Source organism: Schistocerca piceifrons, chromosome 8 (genome assembly GCF_021461385.2).
Source record: "Schistocerca piceifrons isolate TAMUIC-IGC-003096 chromosome 8, iqSchPice1.1, whole genome shotgun sequence".
Classification (NCBI taxonomy): Eukaryota; Metazoa; Arthropoda; class Insecta; order Orthoptera; family Acrididae; genus Schistocerca; species Schistocerca piceifrons.
This window is the reverse complement of record NC_060145.1, coordinates 19400763-19417779: the sequence shown is the minus strand read 5'-3', so window position 1 is coordinate 19417779 and position 17017 is coordinate 19400763. Positions and strand designations below refer to the sequence as shown.

Genomic DNA, 17017 nt, shown 5'->3' with positions numbered 1-17017 from the left:
TGTTCCCTTTACAAACGAATCATTTGTCGTAGTAAATCAATGCGCGACCGTTCATCGATCTTTTTGAGTGCTCACGACTGATAAGTTTCGTGCAAAGCTATTTCACAGCCCGAAGAAAAACGAAATGTAGAAAAGTTTACAACAGTGGCAGGAATGAATGGACATGAAAGTGGACTTAAACGGGTTATACTTTAAAGGTGATTAAATGAACATGTTTCGTAAGTAGCTCAACACAATTCCGCACCGTGAGTCTCTTTCGTGACCAGCATAGTACACTTTGCTGCTACTTAAACGGATCAAACTTTATAAAACTTGCCATATCAAAAGGACAGTTTAATGCTGAAAACGTCGCGAACTAACATGGCAAAAGAACTATTTCTTTACAAAGCGACAAGTCTATTTGATTTCTGTCGTGCAAGCATATGCAACAGAAATGGCGATGCCTCACCAATGAACCAGCTGGAACAACTATCTCGTTCGCAGCCCCCTCTTGTTTCCCGCGATATGCCCAGCGGTATGTTAGACTCGTCTCAAGAGTGTGGAAATAAGGTGAAAATAAATTGAAAGAAGTAACTGAGATATTAATTGCTCTAGCGGCAGTATTTCATATTTTACGAGTATTAAATGTTTATGTGTAACGTTCCAAACAGTTTAAAGCCAATGTCGTTCAAGTAACTGCTTACTCCAAGACGTTAATACTGGCTTTGAAATGCAGAACATGTTCTAAAAGACGCTGAAATACGTCACAAGGAAGGAATTACGGGTTTCGGTGGCAGACAGCTGACTTGCGTCTAGGCTGGCTCGAGCGCGCGCTCACGTGCCTAGCGGAACACGCTGTCGCCCGGTAATTACATTACGGGCTCGCATCCACTTGTTGCTTGGCTACGTCACGGGGAAGAACCGGCCCGCGGACTGCTGTGTATCGCCAGTGCCTTCCACACTAGTCCGCTGCTAGCTCACCAGCTCCCAGGGAGAAAAAAAGCGGCAAGGCGGCCACAGCCAACGGAACAAACCTCTTGATGTGTCGTAGTCCTGCCTCCCGCTAGCAAATCCCCCCCGCGAAAAAGAGACAAAAACCACAGTGTTTGTCTCGCGTCCCTCTCTCGTCGTTGTAGTCCTCTCACTTTTTCCGCTCGCTTCTCTCCCCACCTCCGACCTTCGTTTCTTGCCCAGTAGACGGCCCGCTCAACAGGACACGGAGTGGGGGTCTGGGAGCAAGAAACGGGTTTATAGGGGGCATTTGCTGCGTGCGGATCCCTATTCTGTGTTACGCTGACGGATTGGCAACATGAGGAAAACTGGCGTAATAGCATTCTTCGCATTACTTCTCGTAATCACTGGAACTCGTGGTAAGTGCAAAAGCTGTTACTGTAGCACGTTATTCAGCATGTTGAGTTCACTGGTTTCTATCTCATCTTGATCGCGCTGGAAAGGAAAGATTTAGAAACCTTTTTTGTAACCTACGACGGTCTTGACGAAACATATCTGCAGTGTTCCGAAATTGCTGAAGAACGAAATATTCTTAGGACAGGCTCACGCTTGTGAAAATTTTTCTCCTAAAAACGTAAGATGTTCACCCTCAATTATTTTTCTTTCTTATTAAGTCAGCTTCTAAAAGGAAACTACAGATCCTATTCAGCAAACGAATTGTTCCTACAGTTGTAAGAAGGAATACTGATCTTCCACTAATATGTGATGACCCGAGTTGCTGGCCACAGGTTCCATCTCAACACTACACAATGGAAATATTGGCTGGGTACCATTTTATACTGACGAGTCAAAAAATTTGACCACATGCTTAACAGCGTGTTGGTCCATATTTGGATAGGAATATAGGTGCGACTCTGAGTAGCACGGATTACGGGAAGTCCTTGGTACGTGTAGAGAGGTATGTGGCACCAGATTTCAACTTAAAGATCACACACAATTCTCGTAAAATACGGGCCGGTGGTTTGTGGGGACGGAGCTGGCGCCCGATACCGTCCCACATATCTGTCATCCGGTCCACATTGCACGCTCTCGAGCCACTGTAGCACGATCCTTCTAACACGGACAATGGTCCTACTGGAAGACGCTATTGGCGTCTGCGAAGATATCAACGATGAAGGGATGCAGGTGGTCCGCAGTAATCTTCACGTAGTCCACAGCTGTCATGGCGCCTTTGATTTCTAGGCCACGCGTGTCCCAGAATCCCACGTGAAAGTCACCCATACCCTAATACTGCCCCAGGCGGTCTGCGCACATAGTGCGGTGCCTGTTTTGAGCAACTCTTCGCCTGTATGAAGGCGTATCCGGACATGACCAGGAAACGTGATTCATCCGACCTGGCGACAAGTTTACATTGATCCACGGTCGATTCTCGATTATCTATTGTCCACTGAAATCGTAATCGACAATGTCATTGGGTCTACATGGGAACACGTGGGAATCGCGTGCTACGGGCTCCCTGTTTCACAGTGAGTGCCGCACGGTGTGCTGTGAAACGCTCGTCCCTGCATCATCACTGTACTCTGTCGTCGCGTGTCACAGATCGCCGCCTGTCCTGCTTTGCAGCCACTGTCTGTGGTGAGGCGTGGACGCGCGCCACCTTGTCGCTACTTGTGGGTTCACGGTCCTTCAACCCTTACGACACATCCTCACGACAGCAGTAGTCGTTTCTGATAAGGGAACCTCCCCATCGCACCCCCCCTCAGGTTTAATTATAAGTTGGCACAGTGGATAGGCCTTGAAAAACTGAACACAGATCAATCGAGAAAACAGGGAGAAGTTGTGTGGAACTATGAAAAAATAAACAAAATATACAAACTGAGTAGTCCATGCGTAAGATAAGCAACATAAAGGAGAGTGTGGGCTCAGGAGCGCCGTGGTCCCGTGGTTAGCGTGAGCAGCTACGGAACGAGAGGTCCTTCGTTCAAGTCTACCCTCGAGTGAAAAGTTTAATTTTTTATTTTCAGTTTATGTGACAAACTCTTATGTTTTCATCACTTTTTTTGGAGTGATTATGACATCCACAAGAAAACCTAAATCGGGCAAGGCAGAAGAATTTTTTTACCCATTCGCCAAGTGTACAAGTTAGGTGGGTCGACAACATATTCCTGTCATGTGACGCACATGCCGTCACCAGTGTCGTATAGAATATATCAGACGTGTTTTCCCGTGGAGGAATCGGTTCACCTATGACCTAGCGATCAAATGTTTTCGGTTCCCATTGGAGAGGCACGTCCTTTCGTCTACTAATCGCACGGTTTTGCGGTGCGGTCGCAAAACACAGACACAAACTTATTGCAGTGAACGGAGACGTCAATGAACGAACGGGGAGATCATAACTTTGCGAAAATAAAGAAAGTAAAATTTTCAGTCGAGGGAAGACAGGATCTCTCATTCCGCAGCTACTAACGCTAACCACGGGACCACGGCGCTCCTCAGCTCACGTTCTCCTTGATGTGGCCTATCTTGCGCATGGACTACTCAGTTTGTATATTTTACTAATTTTTTTCACGGTTCCACACAACTTCTTCCTGTTTTCTTGATTTATCTGTGTTCAGTTTTTCAAGGCCTATCCACTGTGCCAACTTATAACTAAATCTGAGGGGGGTGCGATGGGGAGGTTCCCTTGTGAGCTCTCCGTTCCTAAGCGCCGGGGCACAAGAAGTCGAAGTCGCCAAAGTGATCCCCTCATTCGCGTCTGCTCCGCTTAAACACTTCGCTCGCCGCCTCACGTGGCCGCAACGCCATCAGACGGCATCCACTCACGCGGCAGCCAGTGGCCACTACGCTTTAGCTCACCAATGTGCATTCTGCAAGATCCCAGTGTGACTACCTGATTTAGGGAGCGGTGGAGCGGAGGGATAACAATGTTAATATGGGGCATGATGTCGGGCAACAGTAACAAAAAAAAAAAAAAAAAAAAAAAAAAAAAAAAGGCTCTGAGCACTATGGGACTTAACTTCTGAGGTCATCAGTCCCCTAGAGCTTAGAACTACTTAAACCTAACTAACCTAAGGACATCACACACATCCATGCCCGAGGCAGGATTCGAACCTGCGACTGTAGTGGTCGTGCGGGTCTAGACTGTAGCGCCTAGAACCGCTCGCCCACCCCGGCCGGCCGACAGTAACAAGAACATAATCCTGGAAACTGCGTACGAAGTACAGTGAATACATGATTGCAAAATATAGTCTGGAAGTTTTGCTTACGGTTGCTGGAAGAACGCGAAGACTTACCAGTCAGCGGGCCAGGCACTGAAAAAAAGAAAGAAAAGCAGTTATGTAGGTGATCACAACAATGTATCTAAAGGCACAACATAACTTGAGCCTTTTCCGAGAGCAAAGGAATCGGCGGCAGTTGGAAAAATTCGGCCCGGAACGGAATATTTCCACTCGCTGCCAACCCTACTTACGCAGCAGCGCTTAAAGATAGGAGGTGATAGCGTGCTTTCGCTTCCAGCATCCGTTGCAAAAGCGCCAAGTTATTGTGCGTATACAATACTTCTTCCCAAGCAAGAAAAGACATACAAAGCACGAACTACAAACAGCAATTTACTGTTACTCGGTCTTTTCTCCTAAGATATTTTTTTTTCTCAATGCAGGAGTTGTCCATTAGTAACTCAACTGATGTTTACGTTACATTAACAATAACCTAGGCGTCTCGTAGGTATATTCGTAAATTACGTCGCACAAAAATTACGGAGGTTCTAGTTATGTGTTTACCATGAAAATTCGTATTCCTTTGTGGACTAGCTACATTTACTTCGCGTATGGCAGAAATTACAATTTATAAAGGACGCCATCGTAAATGCGCAAAAAGAATACAGCTAGTTGGCCATCCCGTAGTGCACCCTCGGTTACGCTAAATGAAGTAGCACAATGCAAACTTCAGTGTGAAATCTCTTTCTAATAGCTCGCGCTAATGTGAAAATCATTATTATTTATTATTATTTCTGTGTGTTCACCCGTTAAACAGAGTGATGAAAGGGCGATGAAGAGTAAATATTTAATAATAATAAATAAAGGCTGTAAAAACAGGCAGGTTTAAAATCCGAAGCGGTATACGGACATTGCCTTGTTAGAGGCGGTGGTGTGTGTGTGTGTGTGTGTGTGTGTGTGTGTGTGTGTGTCCTTTCCTTCCTCCGACCTTCAAACCGACTCGCTTATCTAGTTGTAGAGGGACCTAATTATATATCTCATAATAAAAACAACAGCGTTTTAGTTGCTTCTTATAAGCCCAAGGAAGTAACCAATCTTAATTACTAGTTACTACTACATAAATAGCGCATATCTAGTACATCAGTACTGTTGAGTATCGATACGGCACCACAAAATTAGCTTTATCCTTCATTATAAACTCGCTGAGCTTCAGCAGACAATATTCCGTCTAAACTAACCTGCTCCAGATGCGTGGCAGCTGCGTCCGTCTCTCTCCTATTCGCAAGAATTATATTTCACTTACCAGTCTTCAGATTCATGTTTCAATGAACCTGACAATATGTTTTCGTGTTCCATTCTAGCTGACAGCTTTTGCGCACAATGTGTAGATACCTGGCATAGTCTTACGAGCCGTTTCCTTGTTTGTTCTCGTTTCGCACTGCTGTTCAGACAACTCAGTCAAAGCCGCTGTAACGAGGAAGTGTGTAATAATCTTCTCGTGTATAAGCACCGCTTTGGTATTTCAGTATGCAGACTATATGTAAATAGGGCAGCCGCTCTAACACCACGGGTAATTATTCTGCGAATTGTCCTCTATGTGTTTATGTTTTTCAAGATAACGTTCTGCATAATCATGACCGCAGTTACCATTCTGGACAAACAGATCAGTTTTGTGATGCCCTGTCAACATTAACAGTTCTGCAATATCCCTCATCAACAAGCCACAAGTCTTTTCCAAGATAATTTTCGGGCCAACATTTCACATACTACTGGACCATTTGCACAGTGGTGTACGTAAAATTTCATCCAGTATGGACATACTGGATTTCCCATCATTAGCCTACAGAGCAGAACGACATAAACGATATTTTTGAAGCCCAGTGGTAGAGTGTGCGCAAAACGACCCCCCCCCCCCCCCACCCCCCCAAAAAAGGAACGCATGATACTGTTGTGCTGTATGTATTTTAAAATTCTACAACGGACAACAGACATTATAATATAACGGTACAGCTTATACGCTGTTATCTTCCATTACTTATCCGTGGAATACACTGGGTTTTCCTCAGTGATCGAAGCCTTTCACTCTGTCGAAGAGTAAAAGTCTTCTGATCGTATCGGTTGAGAGACTTGTCAGAGTAGATCAGATTTCTTTCTTTCTTTAGAGAGAATCCCCGTGAAGACTGCATATAAATGGTCATTTTCCCCTCCTCCTGTGACAGTGGAGAAAAGTGAAAGGGTGAAACTACTGCGGGTATATGTTTCTCTCGAATAGCAACAGGGAGTCCTTCCTGACTGACGAATCAACATCAGTGTCCTGTGTCCTCATTCCACGAGATACTACGCACAAGTTGTTGATGTTTAATCCTTTTCAGTGAGACAGCTTGGTAATCAGAAACTTCAGATCCACTTCTCACCTCCCTCTGGAGGCCAAAGACTTTTTCCACCGCCAGGGGCGAAGTGACTAAGTTCGTTTCAAATGCCACCGCACTGGTGTGCATCAGCATTGTCGGTTAGATATGCAGTTCGAGCAAAGTATCCATGAGACTAGCTCGCCCCATTAATACAGGGTGACACGGGAGACGGACGGTTTTTAATGAAATAATACTCAGCCAACTTTAAAATTAATGCATGTTTATTTACACAAAATCAAAGCTCATTATATGCCATTTTAGTTAACGAAGTTATTTCTGAGAAATAATGTCGTCAAGGCGATGTCCATGATTTCGAATGCAGGACTCAAGTCTCTTCTCAGAATCCTCCATCACACGGACTAAAATCTCTGCAGGGATGACAGCAATTTCTTGAATGTTTGCATTCTTCAACTCGTCCAAATTTCCGGGTTTGTGATTATAGACACAGTTCTTAAGGTACCCCCACAGAAAAAAGTCACATACTGAAAAGTCGGGAGACCTGGGAGGCCAAGGAACATTGCCAAAAGGTGAGATAATTCGGCGAGGAAACATGCGTTTAAGAACTGTCATTGAAGTGTTTGCGGTGTGCGATGTTGTCCCATCCTGCTCGAACCAAACGCGTTTTTAAAGGGATTCGTCGTCTTCTTACTTCTGGTTTCAAGAGTGTTTCAAGCATACGAACGTAGCGAATCGAATTAACAGTAATTGTGGCCCTGTTCTCTTCAAAAAAATAAGGTCCAATAATGCCCACAGAGCCAAGAACACACCAGACTGTTATTTTTTGTGAATGTAGAGGACGCTGGTGGATAAGGTGTGGATGCTCTGGAGCCCAGTAACGTAGGTTTTGCTTATTCGCGGTCCCGTTTAAATGAAAATGAGCTTCATCGCTCATCAATAAAATTTCATTTTCATTCGATCCCAAAATCACTTGCATTCTGTAAGCGAAGTCTTCTCGTACAGCAAAATCAGTTTCCTCGAGTTGTTGTACAATGAGCATTTTGTAGGGATGGAATTTTAATTCTTTATGCAAAATTCGTCTAACCGATTTACGATTGATTCGTAACTCACTAGCATGACGCCTAGCTGACCGTCCTGGGCTTCTGACTGCCGCTTGCCCCACCCTCTCAACATTTTCTGGTGTCGTTACTCTGTGTCTGGGGCCAGGATGCTTCTTATCCAGTATGTTTCCAGTTGATCTGAAGTTTTCCACCCATCTGAGGATTGTGTTACGGCTCGGAACAGCTGCATGTCTACCGACGTTAAACCGCGCACGAAACAATCGCTGCGTATCAATAATGGACTCACCACTTTTCACGGAACTGTCATAGACAAACACTCGCCGTTGCAAGTCCAACTGCTCCATAATGACTGAGTAAATGAAATGGCGTCTTGTGTGGATCAAAACTATCCCCACTACGACCACCTCCCACCACCGCGCCCTCAGTACTAAGCAGTTCAAAGCCGTCTGTCTCCCTTGTGTCACCCTGTCCAGTGAAATGCCTTCTTTTTTAGTAACTTTTCTATTTAAAATTTTGATGTCTGTCGATTATCCACGATCGGTTATAACGTTTAATGCCCGATATTGAAGACTTCCACATGAATTACTACTCCATCAACTCGATGACTTCGGTATGTGAGACCCTTACAGGCAGCCATATCGTTAGGGGTCGAAAAACTGGTTAGTGATAAGGTAGTAACGCGCAAACTGTAATGCTCGATGGGTTTAATGCGGTTTACTATGAGGAATATTTCAGATTTAGTGTTCGATTCGAAAAACTGGCAATTTTTACTTTTATAAGACTGAAGAAATACACTCCTGGAAATGGAAAAAAGAACACATTGACACCGGTGTGTCAGACCCACCATACTTGCTCCGGACACTGCGAGAGGGCTGTACAAGCAATGATCACACGCACGGCACAGCGGACACACCAGGAACCGCGGTGTTGGCCGTCGAATGGCGCTAGCTGCGCAGCATTTGTGCACCGCCGCCGTCAGTGTCAGCCAGTTTGCCGTGGCATACGGAGCTCCATCGCAGTCTTTAACACTGGTAGCATGCCGCGACAGCGTGGACGTGAACCGTATGTGCAGTTGACGGACTTTGAGCGAGGGCGTATAGTGGGCATGTGGGAGGCCGGGTGGACGTACCGCCGAATTGCTCAACACGTGGGGCGTGAGGTCTCCACAGTACATCGATGTTGTCGCCAGTGGTCGGCGGAAGGTGCACGTGCCCGTCGACCTGGGACCGGACCGCAGCGACGCACGGATGCACGCCAAGACCGTAGGATCCTACGCAGTGCCGTAGGGGACCGCACCGCCACTTCCCAGCAAATTAGGGACACTGTTGCTCCTGGGGTATCGGCGAGGACCATTCGCAACCGTCTCCATGAAGCTGGGCTACGGTCCCGCACACCGTTAGACCGTCTCCCGCTCACGCCCCAACATCGTGCAGCCCGCCTCCAGTGGTGTCGCGACAGGCGTGAATGGAGGGACGAATGGAGACGTGTCGTCTTCAGCGATGAGAGTCGCTTCTGCTCTGAGCACTATGGGACTCAACTGCTGAGGTCATTAGTCCCCTAGAACTTAGAACTAGTTAAACCTAACTAACCTAAGGACATCACAAACATCCATGCCCGAGGGAGGATTCGAACCTGCGACCGTAGCGGCCTTGCGGTTCCAGACTGCAGCGCCTTTAACCGCACGGCCACTTCGGCCGGCAGAGTCGCTTCTGCCTTGGTGCCAATGATGGTCGTATGCGTGTTTGGCGCCGTGCAGGTGAGCGCCACTATCAGGACTGCATACGACCGAGGCACACAGGGCCAACACCGGGCATCATGGTGTGGGGAGCGATCTCCTACACTGGCCGTACACCACTGGTGATCGTCGAGGGGACACTGAATAGTGCACGGTACATCCAAACCGTCATCGAACCCATCGTTCTACCATTCCTAGAACGGCAAGGGAACTTGCTGTTCCAACAGGACAATGCACGTCCGCATGTATCCCGTGCCACCCAACGTGCTCTAGAAGGTGTAAGTCAACTACCCTGGCCAGCAAGATCTCCGGATCTGTCCCCCATTGAGCATGTTTGGGACGGGATGAAGCGTCGTCTCACGCGGTCTGCACGTCCAGCACGAACGCTGGTCCAACTGAGGCGCCAGGTGGAAATGGCATGGCAAGCCGTTCCACAGGACTACATCCAGCATCTCTACGATCGTCTCCATGGGAGAATAGCAGCCTGCATTGCTGCGAGAGGTGGATATACACTGTACTAGTGCCGACATTGTGCATGCTCTGTTGCCTGTGTCTATGTGCCTGTGGTTCTGTCAGTGTGATCATGTGGTGTATCTGACCCCAGGAATGTGTCAATAAAATTTTCCCTTCCTGGGACAATGAATTCACGGTGTTCTTATTTCAATTTCCAGGAGTGTATCTATGCTGAGTTCATAAAGTGTGATAGGAACGTTAAGAGAGCGCTGTGTAAGGAAAGCTTAATGCCTATACCGTATTCCGGAGTGTTGAGATCTAGTCGAATATTTGGCAAGGGATACACCGCTTGAAGAGAGGAAGGGTGGAGACGGAAACGTTGCATCGACATCGAGGTCATCATTAGAGCCAGGAGGGTAGCTCTGAATGGCCGCAGAACGATGGGGAGCTCTTACTGGCAGAAGCCGTTTTGAAGAATGACCTTGGCATCAGCTTAAAGCGGTGGATCCCAAACTGGGGGCAAAGCGAAATTTTCTGAGGGGTAAAAACAAAAGGACTCAATAGCGTTTGAGTCACGAAACTAACTCATTTTTAAAAGATCATTAGTATTATCACTGTTTCGAAAGAATTAAATACTGGCTACATAAGTCACCAATAATCACATTTTTTTTCAGCTACTAGCACTAACGCGCGAGGCAGTCTGCTGGAGGTTACGGCTCGTGAAACGAATGTGTTAACTACATCTTCCTCACAAAGTCCACCCGCTGCACACATACTTTGTAACATTCGTTTATTACAGTTATATATATATATATATATATATATATATATATATATATATGCTTAAATATCTCACGAAAATGCCTTATACGAGTTGCAGGTAGTTCACGCAATAGACCAGAATAGACCGGAAGTCTACGGGGGTGCGATGAGAGTTTCCCTTATGAGAAGAAGTTCTACGTAGCACTCGCGATGCACTAAGATTTGCCTCATCGTACTGTAAAAAGGTTGTTAGAAACAATCAGTGCTAATTTTCTTAGCCGGCCGGAGTGGCCAAGCGATTCTAGGCACTACAGTCTGGAACCGCGCGACCGCTACGGTCGCAGATTCGAATCATGCCTCGGGCATGGATGTGTGTGATGTCCTTAGGTTGGTTAGGTTTAAGTAGTTCTAAGTTCTAGGGGACTGATGACCTCAGAAGTTAAGTCCCATAGTGCTCAGAGCCATTTTTTTTAAATTTTCTTAGTGACTCATTAAGAAAACACCTACAAAAACTAAATATGATTTATCCTTCGTCACGTTAAAAATAAACGTGTTCACAGAAAATTCCTTTCCATTCTAATGGTGCTGATGTTGATGACGAGGGGAGGTTGGATGGTAGTGGGGGTACCACTTAATAACTAATTTACTCCGGGGTAATGGTCTCGGGAGAACGCACAAGAAAGAAATCAGACATCAATGACGATCGACAGCCGTACGAAACTAATCCAAAATAAATTCGTTCCGGGGTAATGGTCTCGGGAGAACGCACAAGAAAGTAATCAGACATCAATGACGATCGACAGCCGTACGAAACTAATCCAAAATAAATTCGTTCCGGGGTAATGGTCTCGGGAGAATGCACAAGAAAGAAATCAGACATCAATGACGATCGACAGCCGTACGAAACTAATCCAAAATAAATTCGTTAATACAAACATCTTGGCTACAGCAGGCTTAGGCACACGTGTGAAAATTCGTGCTGGACCGGGACTCGAACCCGGATTTCGTGCTTATGATGATGGTGTTTAGTTTGCGGGACGCTCAACTGCGCCGTCATCAACAGTCCATTTTTTTCACAGTCCAATCTGGTGACTGTCACAAATGATGAAGATGATGAAATGATAACACACACACATCAGTCTCCGGGCAGAGAAAATTCCCAACCCGGCCGGGAATCGAACCCGGGGCCCCATGATCCAGAGGCAGCAACTCTAGCCACTAAACCACGAGCGGCGGACATGCGTGGTTATCGCGAACGCACTTCGACTATGCGTGGACGCTTCCCGGGCCGACCCAAACTTCTAGATGTCACACTGTCTACATTTTTATACCATTGTTGGATCGTCCTGGAGGCGAGCACGCATAGCCGACGTGCTTAAGGCGACAGCTCGCGACAAGCACGATATCCGGGTTTGCATTAGCGAATCTGTTTCGAATAAATCCACGAGAAGCCTGCATCGTGCAAACCGGTCTCCTCTGGACCTTGTGCCTGCGCTGTTGGTCACTGGGGTGTCCACAGTGCGACAGACAAAATAAGAAATAATTACCGCAAATTTGTCGCCAGAAACGTGATGTAATTCGAAGGGAAAACAAAAGAAGGCAGAGACTTATCTAACCAACGAAAAGATTGCCATACTACCGATTTTTTCATCGACAAGTAGGGCTTTGTCAGTTCCGTATCTATTGCCCGTCCTTATACACACAGATACGTTGGGCTATATAAATCGAAAATAATATAGACTAGTTCTCATGTGGACAGATTAAGCACGATCATCACACTCCAACGGGAGTGTCAATGCAAGTAGCTGTAAACTTGTCGACGAAGGACGCATATCTTCAAACAGTGTTATTTTTCACAAAGAAATCACGTAGCCCACTGTTGGTTTCCGTGAAAAACACACCTTACTATTAGAAATTATTTCAATTTTTTCTGTTGCATTTGTATCTTCTGCCCGACCGATAATATGATGCGAACCAATATGGCAAGAATACTTAACCCACCTGGAGACAACAGGAGGTTTCGCATATATCATACAATCTTAAGACAGTGTTCGAAAACAAAATTTAAACTTCTTAACATGCCCAGGAGCAGATGTGGCTTTGACCTATATTTATTAGTACGAAACTTGTACTACAACTGAAGAAATTGCAAAAAATGTAGAATGTAAAAGACATGACTAAGTTGAAGCAACCACAGAGCGTTGAGAGTTTGAAAGGGAACATTACAAATGACTGACTCAAATACATGAATGGATAGCTTTGAGAGATGAAATAGTGAAGGCAACAGAGGGTCAAACAGACAAAAAGACAAAGTCCGGTATGAATAGTTGGATATCACTAGAAATACTAAATTGAACCCTTTCCAATTTTACGTGAATGTAATTGAAGCCTTAATATTTGGCCTGTTGACGCTGAATGTTAAAACAAGTAGAGAAATACGGACCGGAAAACCTGCACAATCGTTTTACATCGGAGCACGACAGAGGACTAAAGTCTAGGTGAAAAGTGCCGTGGCAGTGCATGTTATGGTGGAAAGTGTGTGCACCCTTTCGGCTAGTCGACGATGACAGAATCGAGGTGCACTCCCTGCAATCTTCTCCAAACGATTTTACAGAAACTGTTCGGCAAAACAATTTAATTTTTCTTTTGTTGTAGCTTTATATGTCAGCTTCATGACGATGTGCCTATCATTTCGTTAATGAGCGTAGTTATTGTGATATTCGAAAATGTTTGCAATGAAAAATAAGGGTCTCTATGGTATTGCATGTGATTTGTATTACGTAATATGCTGCTGCATATTAAATTTAGGTAACATATTGAAATTTTCTTCAGACTTAGGTGGAGGTCTCTGTCTGTCACCTATCACCAGAAAATTAATCAGACATAGCGCACTTGTTTCCGTTCGCGTGCGTCAGAGATAAAGCCAGAATGAAATATCCACAACATTCCCCACATTTCATAAAGGGCTTGAGGTATCTAAATGAGATTTTCGGAAATGATAGCACACTAAGAGGATAGTACTTTGCCATATGGTTATTAGGCAAAACTTCTTTATCTATCGTGTCAATCCACTAGCTACATTCTTTTTCGATGAAATAATGAATTTTTATGGGCCATCGATAGGTGGTTAAACGAGAAATGCTATGGGTTTTGGAACAACGTAAGCGAAAACATAGCACGTTTATTTTTGCACCGAGAATGTGCTGTCTCAAAGCTGCTGGACCTTACTTTTCATCCATTCCTCACTTAACACAGCACTATTTCAGAAATCTCTTCCAATTGCGTCTGCACAATAAGTTAGTGAGGTGAGACTGTGTAAACTCCACTGTGTTTTGGCAAAAGAGCAAATTTTACTCAGAATTCGCGACCCATGATGCTTCTCTGAATGTTACAAATGGATAACAAATCAGGCGCAAATAAATCGCCGCTTTGGTTGCATTTCCGGCGGAATTCTATTTAGATACTAACCAAAGCAGAGGTGACAGCAGATCTTTTTTGAATGGACAATATGCAAGTGTGGTTGTGGAGAGGCTCCACTTAAGATTTACAAAAAATGAGACCATAGGCTTCGTTTTAGAAACGCACTTCCCTCCAGCGTTCGGCACATACCCCACATTGCCTGCCCGCAACACCTACCACTACCATTTCCCGACGCATACCCCGCCGATTGCCCATCTACCGGCCGCGTTGTTCTACACGCACTTTACCCATTATCATATGTGTCAGTGGCTCAGAAAGGAGTTCCATATGCGGCAACAAAAACTTTTAACCGTTTGCCCAATAATATAAAATGTCTGACAGTGAGCAAAGCAAAATTTAATCTACCGTAAAATCATTTTCCCCGAACAACTCCTCTTATTCCTGGAACGAGTTTTATTTTAAAAAAGGGGCTATCTGTAAAAATAATCTTGTTTTTAAGTGAAGTTTCGTGAGTAGGCCTGAAACATGTGTTCATTAATATTAAAACTAATTATGTATACAGTAAACTGACTCGCTCAACAACATTTTCATAAAAAAGCCCCTCCCGCCGGAGGTTCGAACCCTCCCTCGGACATGATTGTATGTGTTGGTCTTAGCATGAGTTAGTTTAAGTTATTTTAAGTAGTGTGTAAGTCTAGCGACCGATGACCTCAGCAGTTTGGTCCCTTACGAATTCACACATATTTGAACATTAGCCATAAAAAAAGCGTGTAAGTCACCTGTGGAACAGGCATGTAGAACTACGCAGCCGTGTTCCATAATTTGGTATACGTGAACTGCCAAAATCTTGTTACCGCAATAGCTCGGTGTTCACTTTGTAAATTATGTTGTGGTGTTGTATTACTGAGTTTTAAAGGAAATATAGTGAACATTACTTGCGAGAGAAAGCGACGTTTTGATTAGTATGCGTTGTCAACACCGAGTCAGGTATTAGTGCAGCGCCACACAATATTGTTACGAAATTATAGAACTGTCTGTCCACGACAATGGCATGTTTAAGGGAATATGCCTCTGTTGTGTACTGTAACGCTTCTCTGCTTTGATTTTATGCCTGCTAAATGATTATGAACAGTACATTTCGTAATGAATATCTAAAACTTCCGTTTACTGCGTGAGGCAGTGGGCTACATACGTAAAAATAATACACGTTCACCGCGTCGGTCATTCTCTAGTGCTGTGACTTTTGCCTGATTCTGTAATTCAAAATGCTGTATAGGAATAACCAGTGCTACAGACAAGAACAGGTCAGTACAATGGCTGAATAAGGGTGTAAGTCCTTCACTTGGCCAAAACAATTACCTGTATTATATTTCAGTGTTGCTCTCTTCTGAAGTATGCACATAGATAAGCATCCGACTACAATGACCACTGTGGAATCCCCATTAAGTCAGGGCAACGGAGAGGCGCGAAAAATTAAAAACTCCTAGTAGCCATAATACATGCAAGATATGTAGTGATCAATTAATACATGCAGTGTCAGTACGGAGTCATTACATACGTCCTGCAGAAGTTGTAATGTGAAGCATGTAGAAGAGAATAAACATGTCCAACAGACAACATAGCAATCCACCAGTAGCGTCCACTGTAGCACATCGGCTGTGATAAAACAGTGTAAGACAAAGTGTGCAAACTGCTACCAAAGTTAATGCGAAGAGAGTTGCGAATATACATCTCGTTCTTGCTGCGTTTTGGTTTACCACTGGGTGAAGATAATCGACAGAAGATTTATAGCTTTTTGCTTCAACGAAAAGTTTGCTCGACATTTTTTGCAGGAACATCTCAGATCTTCTTTGATATTTGTAGAGAGTATTCCTCGTGTCATTCACGCTTTTCGTGCAGTTTTAAATGTGCAATATATTTACATATGTAGACAGTGCAAACATGTTTTGTTTTTGCACAATTGCAGTGAAACCTCCATCACCCCTTCATATTTTCATGTATAGATGATGAATGGGGCTTGATTTTTAAGTCATGGTATTTTTTTATGATGAAAGAGCGACAGATAAGTTTTAAGACCAATATTTAAAATCACTGAGAACGCTTCCAAATTGGAGTTGCTGAATGCAAAGTGGAACTTAAAAGTTATGCAGTGCGATGCAATTGTTTCAAGTTTGATTTGTGTTCTGTGGTGTTTGCATTTCCCGGAGGTTTATACGTGCATCTTATTTTCTACCTTATTGCATATACTTAAGCAGAACTGACACTGCGATAGAGAATTTCTTATTACGATCGTGAAAAATAATCGATTCGCACTGGACTCACATTAGGAAGGAAGAGTGTTTGGATTTCCTTTGTCATCCATATGTACCTCTGCCTTTGCGGAAGACAGAGATTTCCTTGCCCTCGCTCGACGTTGAACTCCGATCTTCCTCCCTCCCTCCCTTCCTTCCTAGCATGTATGCACATACTGAGAGACCGGGTGCCGTTTCTCCACGTATAATGGAATCGGGCAGATGCTGACTGGCAAATGGGATCATTTGCTGGCACCAGGAGAAGATTATTCCTAAAAAGGAAATCTCATAAACCAAGTAGGATTCGAAATAACTATTTGCGGAAGTAAGAACTGAAATACGATCCCTTGCAGACCGCGAGAGAAAACCGTTAGCACCTCTAATACCGGATTAACTGTGTTTGTGGTTGTATTCGCAAAGCGGAAGGCATCTGAAATTTTACTTCCCTTTGCAGCAACAAAAGAATTGTAAGAGGTTATCGTAGCCCTCTCCTGAATTGATTTAATGTAATCAGGGGAAACCAGTATCTGGATTTGAACTCCACTTCTCCCAAGCATGTGAACCATTGCGGCACCTGCCTCAGTGCAAAGATACTATAATGGTTAAAGTGATAATGTGCTAAACGGGGAAAAGACTAATGTAAAATTTATTGAAAGTAGGATGATTGTTACCAAACTTTTAAACTGATGGACAGACACGTATAACAATTCGCCCTGTGACGTTGACGTCTGCCTCAAACAATAATCATTACCTAATAGATGTCCTCATTACGACTAATAAG

The 17017-nt window shown here is 44.4% G+C and overlaps 1 protein-coding gene across 1 annotated transcript in view; it reads left to right on the top strand.

The window, feature by feature from the left end:
* Positions 1 to 1209: 1209 nt before the first annotated feature.
* The window catches only part of LOC124711588 (peptidoglycan-recognition protein LC-like), a 64121-nt gene continuing 48313 nt past the window's right edge, over positions 1210 to 17017 (top strand). Inside the window, exon 1 of the mRNA XM_047241737.1 lies at positions 1210 to 1349. Coding sequence (XP_047097693.1) covers positions 1289 to 1349 — 61 coding nt within the window. The 5' untranslated portion in view covers positions 1210 to 1288. The remainder of the gene's footprint in view (positions 1350 to 17017) is intronic.